The 14,501-nt window shown below is 54.8% G+C and overlaps 1 protein-coding gene across 1 annotated transcript in view; it reads left to right on the top strand.

The window, feature by feature from the left end:
• The first annotated feature begins 5,079 nt into the window (after positions 1-5,079).
• GRIN3B (glutamate ionotropic receptor NMDA type subunit 3B) overlaps positions 5,080-14,501 on the top strand; it is a 14,077-nt gene continuing 4,655 nt past the window's right edge. Inside the window, exons 1-2 of the mRNA XM_026655057.1 lie at positions 5,080-5,508; positions 12,179-12,777. Coding sequence (XP_026510842.1) covers positions 5,080-5,508; positions 12,179-12,777 — 1,028 coding nt within the window. The remainder of the gene's footprint in view (positions 5,509-12,178; positions 12,778-14,501) is intronic.

Genomic DNA, 14,501 nt, shown 5'->3' with positions numbered 1-14,501 from the left:
ATCTGTCTCCAGGAATTACAGCGGAACAGCATGAAGCAACGTGACAGTAAAAGACGCTCTGGAAGGTGAAATGGACAAGGGCAGAGCACAGAGCAAGGGTCATTTCCAGCTGCCTGTCTTTGACAAAAAACAAACAAAGAATCCCATGGGTTTACAGATACGTCAATTGTTTTTTAATAAAGTGGGAAGGGAAATCAGGGAAACATTTTTAACCCCCCAAAATTAAAAAATTAAAAGGGATGGAAGGTTTTTGTGTTGGGCCCTCCTTGGACACAGTAAGGCTCAAAAATGTAGAGTCTAGGCTGGAAGATGTATATATATATAGAGAGAGTGTGTGTGTGTGTGTGTGTGCGCACATGCATGCACACACAAAAGCATGCACCCAGCTACCCTCTGCTGGATGGAATCAGAACGGCTCAACTGTGTGTCATAAGCCCTATACTGCTAACACCAAATGGGGATTCTCGTTTAGGTAAAGTGGGAGGGGGCCTGTGCTTTTGGCGCAGGAAAGCTCTGGCATCAAGCTTTACTGTGCCCCTGAGCCTCTGCAGAAGAGGCGGCAGCCCTGGGCTTGATTTGTCCAAGGATTTGAGCACTCACAGCTCCCGCTACAGTCCAGAGGAGCCGTGGGGCCCCAGAGCCGGCTCATTGCTATTAAGGGTCTCATGTGAATGGAAGTGTTAGTATCGTGCACCCATCGATTGCTGTGTTCGCCATGGCTGGGAGCTGGACCTGTGGGCGTGTAGCCATTGCAGACTTAGCTTAGCCTGCCCAGCCATCCCCTCCTAGCCTTGAGCGGCAGGTTGAGAGGAGCCAGCATTCTGAGTGGCTGCCCACGCCTTAAATTCATCCCCCGTGCTCCTGCCAGGTCCCCCTGCCAAGCCGCTCCATCCTTCACTCAAAAAAACATCCGCCAAGAAGAGAGAACTGGCCACGCTGCCCCTTGGATTGTTAATCTCATTATCAGTTGCTTTATATCCATTTGTGGGGGAGGGACCATCTCCCAGCTGGTTGACTGCTCCAGTGTGACACTGCATGGGCTGGTCTCGTTAGGCCTTCAAAAGGTTTCCTTCTCCTGCTCTCCCCTTTGAGCTCCCCCACTATCACGCCCGGGAGGAATTCATTCGCGTTCACTCATTCCATTTGTCTGATGATCAATATTTTGCACCAGCTGCTACTTGGCTGGTTTGGGGGTTTTTTGGTTATTACTTTAATAGATGTTCTTCCCTTTCTGCTGGCAGCTGGTGTTTGTCTTCGGGGGATGGATTTTGTGGTGAGTGCAGGCTCAGCAGGGGCCGTGCCCAGAGAATGCCCAGAGAATGCCCTGAGCCAGACTGAACTGGGTGGCCCTGGCCTCCTGCCTGTGCCCTATTCGCCATCTGAAGGACCCAGGGCCACAGCCGTCTGGCTGGCTAATGCCTGGGTTATTTTAATTGTATTAGCCATTTATTAGCTCAGTATTATCGTGCCGCAGCTACTGGGAATCCTCTTAGATTTCCTCCTGAGATAAGCAGCATTTGGCCTTGTCTTGCCCCGTGGGAGGGGAGACCACAAGGTGCTGCGGAGAGGTGTGCGGGCTCTGCGCTCCCCTCTGAGTGCTAACCCCCGTGTAGGGCTGAGGGTGTCGTCATTCAGCTGGGCTACAGAAGTGATCCCATAGCACGTCTCTCAAGAGCAGGGGGATTAGCTTGCGTGTCCTAAAGATCCCCCCCCCCGCCCTCGCCTGGCAATCGCAGCAGGAGAAGATATTCCCTTCCGGCTTAAACAGCTATGTAGCGGCACTGTGCGCTGTTAAGCAGCTGCAGGGTTTCACCCCAGAGGTGGCTGCACTGCAGCCATGGCTGAAATGACGACTGTATATAGTCACAGGCGAGCGTGGGATGATGCACCAGAAATGTAAGTTGCCGGCAGCGGTAAAACGCTAGGCTGTATCCTAGGGGGTCACCTGCACAAGTTTATTCCTCCCTTTTCTCCTCCATTAAATCCAGAGCTGCATAGTCATGGGGTCATCCATCACTGGGGCAGCAGGGCCGTCCAGGGGGCTAGGGCACTGAACTGGCATCTAGGAGACTTGAGTTCCAGGCCTGGCTCTGCTGCCTGACCTTGGGCAAATCATTCCCCCGCTCTGTGCCTCAGTTTCCCCTCCCACCTTTGTCTGTTTGGTCTATGTAGCCTTGAGCTCTTTGGGGCAGGACCTCACTGAAATGGGGGTTAGGTGCCTACAGACCATCGGGAATCTGGACCCACAACCCTGCTTTAGCTCCCTCGCAGTGGGGCCGCTAAGCTTCCGTTTGTAAAAGGTATCAAAATGCCAAGCTATCAACCCTTTCGGTCCACCCTCAGGCCCGGCCTGTGAACACGGGGCCAGGCTGGGCACGTTGCTTTTTCTTGAATAGTTGTTCGCTGACAGGGACACGGCTCCGGCCTCATACCTCGCTCCGTGCCTATCGAAAAGGCCCCATGTTGCCATGCAGGTCACACACGCTGCCGGCACGGCTGGGAAAGGCAGTGGAGGAGATGACGGGCAGGCCGGGAGGGGGGGCTCTGCTTATTAAAAGACAGTGACAATTCTCCTGGAATTTCTCTGGATTTATGGTCTGAATCTCCTTCAGCCCTTTCCCCAGGCTGGGTATTATCACAGTGAAGGCCAAGGGAATGCCTAATGAAGTGTGAAAGAGTGACCCCTACTGCAGCACCTCTGGGCCCGGCGAGACAAAGGGAGCTGTGCTGGTACGTGTGCGTGCGAGCCGGGCGGGTTTGCTATGGGGCTGGGCTGAGGTCACGCATGCACTGTGGGTTGTGCAGGGTTCGGTGTGTGTTGCCATATGGATTGCCCAGGGGCGTGACTGAGAGTCGTGGACAGTGGAGTGTGTCAAGGGTTGGCCAGCGTGTGAGGCGTGTGCAGTCGTGGAAGGTTTGTGTTGCATGGCAGGAGGCGGAGCGGGTTGTGCCAGATGAGTGGGCGGACGCCCGGGGAAGGAGCGGGTGCGCTGGGTTGTGTTAAAGTGTGCGCGTGCGCTTTGGGTTGTGCGGGGTTTGGGTGATGTGAGTCATGCAGTGCATGCGTACGTGGTTTGTGAGTTGTGTAGCTCAGAGTGGGTGCGTGTTTGCAGGTTGGGCTGTATAGGGGTTGTGTGGGTGCACACATGCGTGGTTTGAGTTGTGTAGCTTGGCGTGGGCACGTGTTTGCAGGTTGGGTTGTATAGGGGTTGTGTGGGTGCATGCATGTGTGGTTTGTGAGTTGTGTAGCTCGGCGTGGGCTGGGGGAGCATGTCTTCACACTGGGCTGGGGCTGAGGGGGTTGCATGGTGAGCCCCGTGTGTTATACAAGGTGATGTGAGTACAATGAAGGGGCAGCGCGTAGTTGGAGGTAACTGAACCACTCACTGAATGATTTCCAAATAAAATGTAGAGGAAGGAGCCAGTCCTCAATAGGTCCCAAGGAAATCAAACCAAAGGCTCTGGGTCCAATAGGACTCAAAGAAGGCCAGGGTTGGTTGGTTTTTCCTGACTGATAAATACTCGGGTTCATGAAGGCAGAAATCTGGTAAGCACCAGGCATCTCCTCTCTCTCAATGATAAATGCTGCAAGGAGCTAGCTAGTGTTGCTGTGTGCAATATTGCCCACTAGTGGATGAAATCTGAACTGTTCGCCTGTGTGTCATAGACACCTCCCTGCTAACAGAGATTCTCCTTTGGCTCAAGTCCTAGGCCCTGTGCCTAGAAGGCTGTGGGTTCCATCCCAGCTGCTGCTGGTGGCTCCAAATGGCCCTGGTCAGCAGCACAGGGAGAGCTGTGACGCCCTAGGTGCCTAGGGATTTGTTAGCATTTTTTAAGACGTAAGAGTTAAACGGGCACAATCTTACCGGCAGGCTGCTCTGAGCAGGGCAAGAGGACACGCTGGTGAAAATGCCTGTGCCCTCTCTATGCTCGTTCCCCTGCCATTGCTACCACAGGGGAAGCTGCACCAGCTGTGGGAGATTTTACTTAAAAGGCGAGTGGACTTTGCCTCACTAGTGCCCAGGGGGTCTCAGCCTTCTGGGTAACACATGGGAACCCAGAGGGCAGCTCCATAGCCCTGAGACCCCGTCGCTCTCAAAGCACGTCGGGAAGGTGGGGCTGCACCACCGCCTTCCTTTTCCAAATGGGGAAACCGAGGCCCAGGGGGGGGGCTAGTGCCACAGTGCATCAGTGGCAGGGTCGGGACTAGGACACGGGTTTCCTATTGCCCAGCCGTGGCTCTAAGCACTCAACAAGACTGCCTCTCCTTTAGGAACCTGGGGGCCGCATCCGGCCCTTAGTTTTCATTGGATCCGCATTCTCCTGTTAAACAATGATAAGCCTAGAGGAAGAAGCAGACCGGGTTATTAATGATTATTATTATTGTAGGTTTCTCCAGACAAATCCCATCAGGGGCCAGAGACTAAATAATTCCCCCTCCCGCCCAATCCCCTCACCCTTTGCCAGCCTGGCCTCTGAACTTCACTGAGACATTTGCTAGTGGCCAGCGGTGCCCGGCAAAGGGTGCTAAGGATCGTTGGCATTTGCGCACCACCCCTTGGCAAAGCCATACTCCTGTTCTTTTTGCGGATACAGACTAACACGGCTGCTACTCTGAAACCTGTGGAGGGGGGGGCATCTCCAGGAGGGCACTTGGGCCGGAGGAGGGCAGGGGGCATTTTTCTGCCAGCCTCCCCTCGCCACTGGATTCCCTTCGGCCTCTCCTGCCTCCAGCAGCCAGCTCCCCTGGCATCTTCAACCCCCTTCCCCTGCCTTGCTATGATTGCCCCCCTCCCTCCATCCCCACCCCCCCCCCGCAGCCAATGCAAGCTGCTCTCTGTCTCCTGGTGCCTCTGCTGCCCCTGCTGCCAGAGACGCTCCATGGCAGCCCTGCCTGGAGATCCCAGCAGCTCCTCCGCTCTCCCAGCCTTCCTCATGCCCCCTCTCCTCCTCCTCCTCCTCCGGCACCCAGGACTCCTTCCTCCCCAGCGCCCGCCGCCTCCTCTCCCCCACCCTAGCCCCCCCCGCCGGCCGCCCACCCAGGGCCAGGGGGGCGCCGGGGGGCACCCAAACTTTCCGATGGAGTTTCTGCGGGCGCTCTGGCTGTGCGTGGGGGTGGCGGGCAGCCTCCTGCCGGCGCCCTGCCAGGGGCACCCCCAGCCCTGCCACATCCTCGCCAGGGTCGGGCACACGGTGCGCCTGGGCGCGCTGCTGCCCCTGGGGGGAGCGCAGGGCCGGGTGCGCAGCGCCCTGGCCAGGGCGAGCCGGGCCACCTGGTTCCCCTATAACCTGAGCTTGGAGATCGTGCCGGGGGCGCCCCGGGAGCGGGACCCGGCGTCGCTGGCTCGCTGGCTGTGCCAGGCGCTGGTGGTGCAAAAGGTGGCGGCCGTGCTGGCCTTCCCCCAGTCCCGGGAGGAGCTGCTCCAGCTGGAGTTCCTCTCCGCCTTCCTGGAGATCCCCTTCCTCAGCGTCCTGGAGATGGAGCGGCGGCTGCCCTTCGGCACCCAGGTAAGGGGGAGTCGCTGCGCCCCTGCCCCGCCGGAGCAGCTTCGGCTGGGCAACAAGTGGGGGTGTGGGGGGGGGTCTGGCTGGTCCCTTGGCTCAGGGCTGGGCCGATCCCTGGGCGCTCTGCAGCTGGTGGGGCTCCTTGGCCACACAAGGGCTAGGCCAGCTGGGGGGGGGGGGGGGCCCCCGCCCCTCCTGGAGTAATTCCCCTGGCGGGGGGGAGGGGGTTTGGGGGGGGGTGGGGGGCTCCTTGCCCAATGAATCCAGCCCCTCCAACTCCCAGTGCAAGCTGCAGTTGGACCTTTTCCTCCTCCCCAGCATGAGCCCTGGTTGTCTGTAAGCCTGGGGGGAGGGGGGGCAGTTCGGGGTGTCCAACAGCAGCACTGCAGCTGGGGGAGGGCTTGTGGTAGGGACTATTTTTAGGGGGGGGGGGGGGAAATCTGCTCTGTATGCAAAGGAGCAGAAGAGACTCCTGGCTGCAAATCCGCACTTGCAACTGGCAGCCTGTTCCCCTGGGCCTGCCACCCTGGAGCGTGTCTGGGTGGGCAAGGAGGCCGGGGAGGGCCTGGAGGGGTCCCTGGAGGCTCTGCTTTCTGTTCTCCTGGCTACCTTGCGCTTCCTTCCCGCCTGGAGCCTTGCCCCAGCTCGATCCTGTCTCTGGAATGACTCGGAAGGGCTGGTCAATACTTCAGCCACCTAGAAGGTCCCAGTGGTTTTGAGGTTTAATCACAGCCAAGTTCAGACCCATCGATCAGGGGGAATATTTATAGTTCGGGGTCGCTTTATTCGCAAGCCAGGCCAGCCTCCTTCCCAGGTCCTTCCCCACCCCCCCCAGGCACATGCGGGAGAGCAGTATTAATTGCAGGAGCGGGAGGGGGCAGGGAGCGGGGTTCTGGAGGAAAACGCCCCCCGTGCGAAGGAGAAGTTCACTTTAGGGCACCTGCGTTCCTGATCCTCGTGGCTTTAGTGCTGGGTGTGAGTTTATGTAACACGAAGAAGCACCGTGTTCCAGGCTTCTTGCCACGAGGCAGGTTCAAGTGAGGAAGGGGTTTAGATAACATGCTGGTGTTTGTAGTATAAAGTCAGCAGGCAGATCCCCGCAGGGCTGTAAATATCTGTACTGACAATCCAAGGGCCTTTCAGATGAGACCTTAACCACCGATCCCCAGGCGCTCTTTGTAAGATTATGCCCTTGGCCTAAATGTCCCCAGTGTTGTGTGCTGGCTGCTGCTTCCCACCCCAGAGGTGGCTGCATCTCCACAGGAGCTGTATGTAAAGTCGGTCAGTTACCCCGCAAACAGCAGAGTTTGTGCTCTCAGGAGGAATCTATTTTAGTGTGGCGCCATAGCCAGACCTTACCCTGCGATAACGCATCACAACAAGAAACAGGCCCGCCACTCAGCTCTCCTCTATCTCAGCCCTCATCTTTGCCTGCCTCCCATGCCCACTGTTCTCTCGCTTTTATTATGGTGAATTATTTCCATCACACACAAGGCTTTGTAAAGCAGAGGAGGTGGGGTGTGTGTGTGTGAATTTTATTGATGCTACAGGAATGACTCTGCTGTAAGCATCGCTGCTTTATTAATGCCCTGGCATTCTCTTGATTCGGAAACCTTTTCCTGCAGCCTCCGTGGGCTGACGGGAATGCAACGCAGAGGGAGGGTAAAAAGTGACCTAGGACCCAAGGGGAAGCCAATTGATGCAGGTCGATTTGGACAGGGGTCTAATTTTTCTTTGCGTGGAGTTGATGTTACTATTTACGCATATAGGATATCTGAGCTCTGGGAACTATCGGGATATTTATTTATTTCTATTACACTCGAGCCCAGAGGTGCTGCTTAGGGTGACCAGATGTCCTGATTTTATAGGGACAGTCTCGATTTTTGGGTCTTTTTCTTATATAGGCTCCTATTACCCCCCACCCCCTGTCCCGATTTTTCACATTTGCTGTCTGGTCACCATAGTGCTGCTACATGCTGTATAGACTTAAAGGCCAGAAGGGACCATCACGATCCTCTAGTCTGACCTCCTGCACATCCCAGAACCTCACCCACCCACTCCTGAAATAGACACCTAACTTCTGGCTGAGTCCGTGACGTTCAAATCACAGTTTAAAGCCTTCAAATCCACCATTTGCACTAGTTTAAACCTGCAAGCGACCCATGTCCCATGCTGCAGCGGAAGGTGAAACCTCCCCCCTGGTCTCTGCCAATCTGATCCGGGGGGAAATTCCTTCCCAATTCCAAATCTGGGGATCAGTTAGACCCTGAGCATGTCGGTGAGACCCAGCAGCCAGACACCTGGGAAAGAATTCTCTGGAGTAACTCAAAGTCCTCCCCACCTAGCGTCCCATCACTGGCTGTTGGAGATCTAGATGTGCAGTGAGAGACAGTCTGTGCTTCAGAAGAGCTTACAGTCTAAATAGATGCGACGGACAAAGGGTGAGGGGAAACTGAGGCATGAAAAACTAAGAAACTTATTTCAGGTCACACAGCAGGTAGAGCTGGGGATAGAACCCAGGCAAACCTCACTTTAACCATTACATGTTTGAATCAATATGCTTGTTGATAAGGATAACTTGCAAAGCAAGCCCTGCTGGTGTTGGAAGCTTCGAAGAGGCTTTGTTTATGGTGTTTACTGAGATATTACAGAATGATGTGCAAGGAGATAATGCTGCCCTTGTCTTGTTTACAATGTCACCAGAAAGTGAGGACAGGCATTTGCATGGCGCTTTTGTAGCCGGCATTGCAAGTCTCGGATGATGACCCAGCACACACTGTTCATGGGGGGAGGGATAGCTCAGTGGTTTGAGCGTTAGCCCACTAAACCCAGGGTTGTGAGTTCAATCCTTGAGGGGGCCATTTAGGGATCTGGGGCAAAAAAAGAAAAAAAAAGTGGGGGATTAGCCCTGCTTTGAGCAGCGGGTTGGACTAGATATCTCCTGAGGTCCCTTCCAACCTTGAGATTCTATGATATGATCTTGAGTCCTGGGCCTGTAAACCACACTGCTTCTCCATAGATATAGTTATGAACAAAATCCTAGACCCCCCTGTATGTATCTTCCTGTCCATATTGTACTTAATTTAGATTGTAAATTCTCTGGGGCATGGCACAGCCAGTGATAGAACCCTGGGTCTAAGCTCTAAGCGCTTAGACCCAGGCTAGCTGGGGCAGCACCATATTCTGGTATGTCTGTGCAGTACAGAGAGCACCGGCGGTACCTGGTAAAGGCAAACCAAGCTCCCACGGCTGACCAGGCTGGCCTCTTGCTTACACAAATATTTTGCCCTCTTCATTCGAGGAACTCTAAGAGCTTTGCTTTGCCACCTTCACGTTAGGCTTCCCAGCAGTCCTGGTGCAGTATTATCCCTACAAACTGAGGATCGAAGAGAGGTTGGAATGCTTTCTCAAGGTCACACCACAAGCTGTGGGCAGAGCTGGGAACAGGACCCAGGAGTCCTGATGCCCGATCCTCCCACCCCACTCTAACCACTAGACTTGACTCTCCTCCTGGAACTGAGAACAGACTCAAGAAGTTCTGGTGCCTACTCCCCTTTCTCTAATCACTAGATTCCTCTCCTCCTAGAGTTGGGAATGGAACCCAGGAGTCCTGGTACCATCCTCCTGCTCTAGCCACGTAATCTCTCCACTGCCTGATGTGGGTATCTATAGAGAGAGTGGGTATGAGCTGGAGTGAAATGTACCAACCACACCAAGCCCTGGTTACTTCACTATCACTGGGAATAATCCCTAATTCTTGGATCTGGCTGCTTTCTTTCTGACCGTTTCTTTACTGATCTCTCCCTCCCGTGCAGCAGGCTTGACATCAGTGCTAGTTCCTGTTCAGAGACTGAGACCAGACTACTAGCTTCTGAAGGAGAGCCGTCTCGACAGCTGGCTCCCTTCTGCCTGGTCTCTAAAGGTGTAAATGGAGGTGTAGATCAATGCTGTTATGTTCCCAGCACAGACGCAGAGAAGTTCCATAAAACCATACAATCCTCTTGCTGGAAGGTCGCAACATCGCAAGACTTTAGTTCTTAAAATTCAGAACAATAACACAAAAGAACCTAAAAACAGAGAGAGACAAAGCAGGCTGCTCCCTAAAACAGAGCGGCACAACTCACCCCACCTCACTCTAGGCTGGCTCTCTGCAGACTAATTGCTGAAACCAAGCTGGCATGCTTTCCTACAGAGCCCCCTAGCCTGCAAGCAGAACCAGGAAATCCCCAACACCTAAAGGGATAGCTTGTAATTTTAACATCATTTCCAATATATCACAAGAGAGAAGTTTTTTCTCCTCCCCTTCCCTTATATTGTGGGTATGAGCTATGGATGGGTTTGACCAAACAACATCTCAGAATCACTTGGAGCTCCACTGGAAGTAGGGGCACTTAGTGCCTTGCAGATTTGAGTCTTTAAATGACCATGTTCTGTTGCATTCCAGTCATGCCCCTCTAAGGGGTGTGAACATGGGTGGGTAAAGAGCAAGAGGAAAGCAGGTCTTGTGGATTGATTGCTGGGCTGGGCCTCCATGGCTGTGGGATTGAGTCCTTCCTCTGCCATCGACTCCCTGACTGGCCTTGGACAAGTCACTTGACCGCTCTGTGCCTCAGTTTCTCCATCTGTAAACTAGGCATGATCTTTCCTTTATCTTGGTGATTTAGATTCTAAGCTCTTCTGGGCCTGTCTGAACAATCACGGAGGATAGGTCCATCAATGACTATTAGCCAAGACAACTCCATGCGCTGGGTGTCCCTAGCCTCTGACTGCCAGACGCTGGGAATGGGCGACAGAGGATGGATCATTCAATGATTGCCTGTTCTGTTTATTCCCTCTGGGGCACCTGGCATTGGCCACTGTCGGCAGACAGGATACTGGGCTAGATGGACCATTGGTCTGACCCAGTCTGGCCATTCCTTATGTTCTTAATGCCTGGCACAGCAGAGCCCTGATCATTCAATAGTTAATGATCATGCAGTGTGAGGGTGCATTTACAGCTCAGCTTCCACCTGGTGTACGGAAGAAGAGTCGCTTCCCAGGGTGAAGCTCCCTGATCTGTGTAAGGGGATGAAGTTAACATCCTGCCCAGTGCTCCTGGCTGAATTTACCCCGCACAGGAAGTGATGAAATTAGAATTTTCTTTAAAACTTTTTATGAAGGGATCTGGATAATGGTGTGTGTGTGTGTGTGTGTGAGAGAGAGAGAGAGATATCGCTGCTCTGGGTCCGTGCTGCATTAGGCATTTCCATTCTACCCCCCTAACTTCCCTTCGGCAGTTTTAATTGGATGCTGGATCCTTCCCTTCCTGCCCTAAACGCTTATGCAGTGTTGCTGTCTGCTGTTAAACAGCAGCCGAGTTCCACCCCAGACGCAGCTGCATCTCAGCATATGCTCGAACACTCTGTGGGCACATGTGAGGGGTCCTCCTTGCACAGCTCCCACTTTGACGACGGCGCCCAAATATCCAGCAAAGTGTGCGACACCCCCTCCACCCACACCCCTTTAGTGTGACTGGGAGCAGAGCCAGAATCCCTGAGGAACTGTTTCTCCTCTTTGAAGCCTTCCCACTGATCTCTTGGATTTGGTGCCCTCTCCTGGCCACTCGCCTCCTTGTCAATTTCCTCTGTGAATTGACTGGAGTTTTATTTTTGGCGTGAGTCAGGGCCGGCTGCAGCAGCGTCGTTTATGATCAGCCCAGGCAGGGTCCCAGGTGCAAGCAGGAGCTTGGGATAGGGGGTCTCCGAGAGGAAGCAGACCCTGCGCTGTGGCGGGTTTTATTCCCGGGTGTCGTTTTAGATTTAAATGCACGCAAAGCCACCGGTCCAAAGGCCATAGGATAATGGGACAGAGCCCAGCAGAGACCACTGCCCTCCATGCCCCAGAATAGCCAGTCGACACACCAGACCCCTCCCCCATGGTGAATTCACAGGAGCCTTCCCTCCCCCCATCAATTGCAAATAACTTGTCCACCCCGTTTGGAGACAGAGGCACCCTCCTAGTCCTGTGGTAAGGCTCACTTCACCGCCATGAGCAGGTGGGACAAGAGGTCCAGGCTGCATGAGTTCCCAGAAGCAACTGTTCCTGAGTGCTGTGTTGCCCCCAAGGCCACAGGCGCTAGGGGGCACTGTGCTGCAGGAAGCAGTGTGGAAGACTCAACAGGGTCAGCAGTGCCCGCAGTACCCTCATGCGGCATGAGGGGGCGCTGGGCATACCCTGGTCCTTTTTAGCATGGTGACCCCAGTTCCCTCGGTCATTAAACGCTGCCTCCCTAAAGTTCCTCTTGTAACTTCATCTCAGTTTGGCCCTTCCTGTCCTAACCGGCGGGGCAGCCTTTCTGGGCAGCTGTTAAACAGCTGCTGCGTTCCACTCCTGAGGTAGCTGCACTTTAGTGGTGGGAGGAAATGATCCCCATGTCTCCCTTACCTAATGGCCAGGAGGGAAGCTCTGAGATCTTTGGGAGGGAAGTTCAGTAGAAGGGCAGAGGAGGAGAAATGCCTCTAGATGACACTGAGTTTCTGGTGTGTCCACATGAGCCGCTGTCGCACCCCCTGATTACAGTACAGCCATATCTTATAGGTACGTACAGCGCCTAGCGCAGTGGGGCCCCCAATTTCAGCTGCCACTAATATAAAGACCAATAAGTAAATCTCACTCGTCATCTCTGGGCTTGCAGAATCCCTTCCACCTGCTCATGGACCGGAAGAGCCCCATGGAGACCCTGGTGGACGTGCTGGACAGCGTCCTGCAGACCAACGACTGGCACGAGATCACCCTGGTGCTGTGCCACGCCTGGGACGTTTCTGGCTTCCTGGATTTCTGGACCAGCAACACTGACCTCTTCCTGAGAACCATCCTGGACCTGAGCTACCTGGACGAGCCGGGCGCCGCCCGCTACCTCCGCCAGCACTTGGAGGAGTTCAAGGAGCTGGCTGGCCCAGTGCTGCTCTTTGGCTGTGACGCCCGCCTCTCACGGCTGGTGTTCAGGGCGGCCTCGGCGTCGGGCCTGATGCTGCAGGACTTTCACTGGATGCTGGGGCACCCGTTGAACGTGGACGAACTGCAGACGGAGGGGCTGCCCCTGGGCCTCCTGGCTTACGGGGAGGTCAACAGCCCCACGTTGGAGCAATTCACCCAGGACGCGGTGGAGTTGGTATCCCGGGCCATCTCCAGCGCCATGTACATCCGGCCCGACCTCACCCTCATCCAGAGCATGGTGAACTGCAACGACAAGCACGTGGAAGGCTCGGAGTCCTCTGGGCACTACCTCTCCAGGTAAGCTTGGAGCCAGCCCCGTCAGCGACTCCTAGCACGTGGGCCAGTGTCTGTCTCGCCCAGCCGCTGCCCCCTGCTGGGGCATCTGCTTCTCTTTGAACATTCAGACAGCCAGAGTCGCTTTCCTGCCATGGCGGGCTGGGCGCAGAGGGAGGTTGCCAGCCGGCAGCCATGCCCAGCCGGTCCTCCCACACCCTCCGATGCCCCCTACTGGTTGGCCTTCCTCTGCATTTGATTTTTAGTGCAAGAACCGGAGTCTCTCTGTTTAATGTCATGGGGTGGTCCAGGGTGTCTCAGGTCTTAATGCTGACCTGCTGGGTGACCCCGTGGCATGCCACTTCCCTTCCCTGTGCCTCAGTTTCTCATTTGGGTGAAATTCTCTGGCCTCTGCTCTGCAAGAGCTCAGCCCTAGATGGTCATAATGGTCCCTTCTTGCCTTAAAAATCTAAGGTTTGTCAGACTGGGTCATAATAGGGAGGCAGTGGAAAGAGCACGGGACTGGGTCTCAGGAGACCTCCCTTCTATTCCCGACTCTGCCGCTGACCAGCTGGGTGACCTTGGGCAAGTCACTTCCCCTCCACATGCCTCAATTTCCCCAGCTGGATGATGGGGCTCACAATACTGCCCTCCTTTGTAAAGTGCTTTGTGATCTTTGGGAAAGAAGCAGTTGGCGTTGTTATGTTAATACCTTGCACTCCTCTGGCACTGCACTAATTAACTAAGTAGCCCTTGCAATCCCTCTGTCGGGGGAGGGGTGAAGGGAATTATTTATTGTTATACAGATGGGGAAACTGAGGCACCAAAAGTCACTTGCCCAGGGTCAATACAGCAAAGCGGTGGCCGAGCTGGGACTAGTCTCCTGACTCCAGCCTGTGCTCTGACCACTAGGTCATGCAGCCTCTTGGGAGATCAGCGGTCTGCTCAGGCACTAACCATTTCCTGCAAGAGGCTGTGTCTGTGCAGAAGCTGTCTGGGAAAGGGACTTTGTCTCTTTAAATCTCTGAGGAACGTCACCAGAAAGCTGTTGTTATAGAAATATGAATTCTGCTAAGGCCCCGGCAGAAGGCAGTGTGTGGGCAGCGTGGGCGGGATCCCTTCCTGACCCTCCCAGCAATCCCAGGCCCTGGAGCATGGCATTTGATTCCCGTTAATTACAGCTACCAGCATCACTAATGGTCCAGCTGCTTTAGAAATGCAGCGAAGTGCTGCCCCCTCCTCGAGGCCTCTCTGGCAACTTGGGCTCATTCTGGAGACGCTACTAGTGTCTTAATGAGGCTGTTCCAAGGCCCGGGAGAGGGAGTGGGAGGGGAGCAGAGGGAAGGCGAGTGAGAGATGGAAGGAAAAGGAGAGCCGAGGAGAATGGAGCTGATGCCAGAGGGAGAGGCAGGCTCAGTGGGGCAGAGGGTTGTTTTATGGGATGATTTGGCAGCCTTGGATGGAAGATGGAATTCACACCCTCTGCCCGCACACGCCCCTCCAATCCCCTGTGCCATGTGCATTCTGACATGAACCCATGTTAGCACTGACACACATGGGCCCATGCTCACCCTGCCACACCCAGAGGCCCAGGCGCTCAGACATGCATGGCGACACACACATGGTCACCTGTCCAGTCTGACATGCAAAGATATGCACACACACACTGTTCTGCATGGTTGCATGTCCAGTGTGACATGGGATGCTATGCACACACACACTGCCCTGCATGGTCACATGTCCAGTCT

Source organism: Terrapene carolina, unplaced genomic scaffold, assembly GCF_002925995.2.
Source record: "Terrapene carolina triunguis isolate 2854851 unplaced genomic scaffold, T_m_triunguis-2.0 Scaffold194, whole genome shotgun sequence".
NCBI classification, from domain to species: Eukaryota; Metazoa; Chordata; order Testudines; family Emydidae; genus Terrapene; species Terrapene triunguis.
The sequence above is the reverse complement of the archived record's forward strand: the minus strand, read 5'-3'. Positions and strand labels throughout refer to the sequence as shown.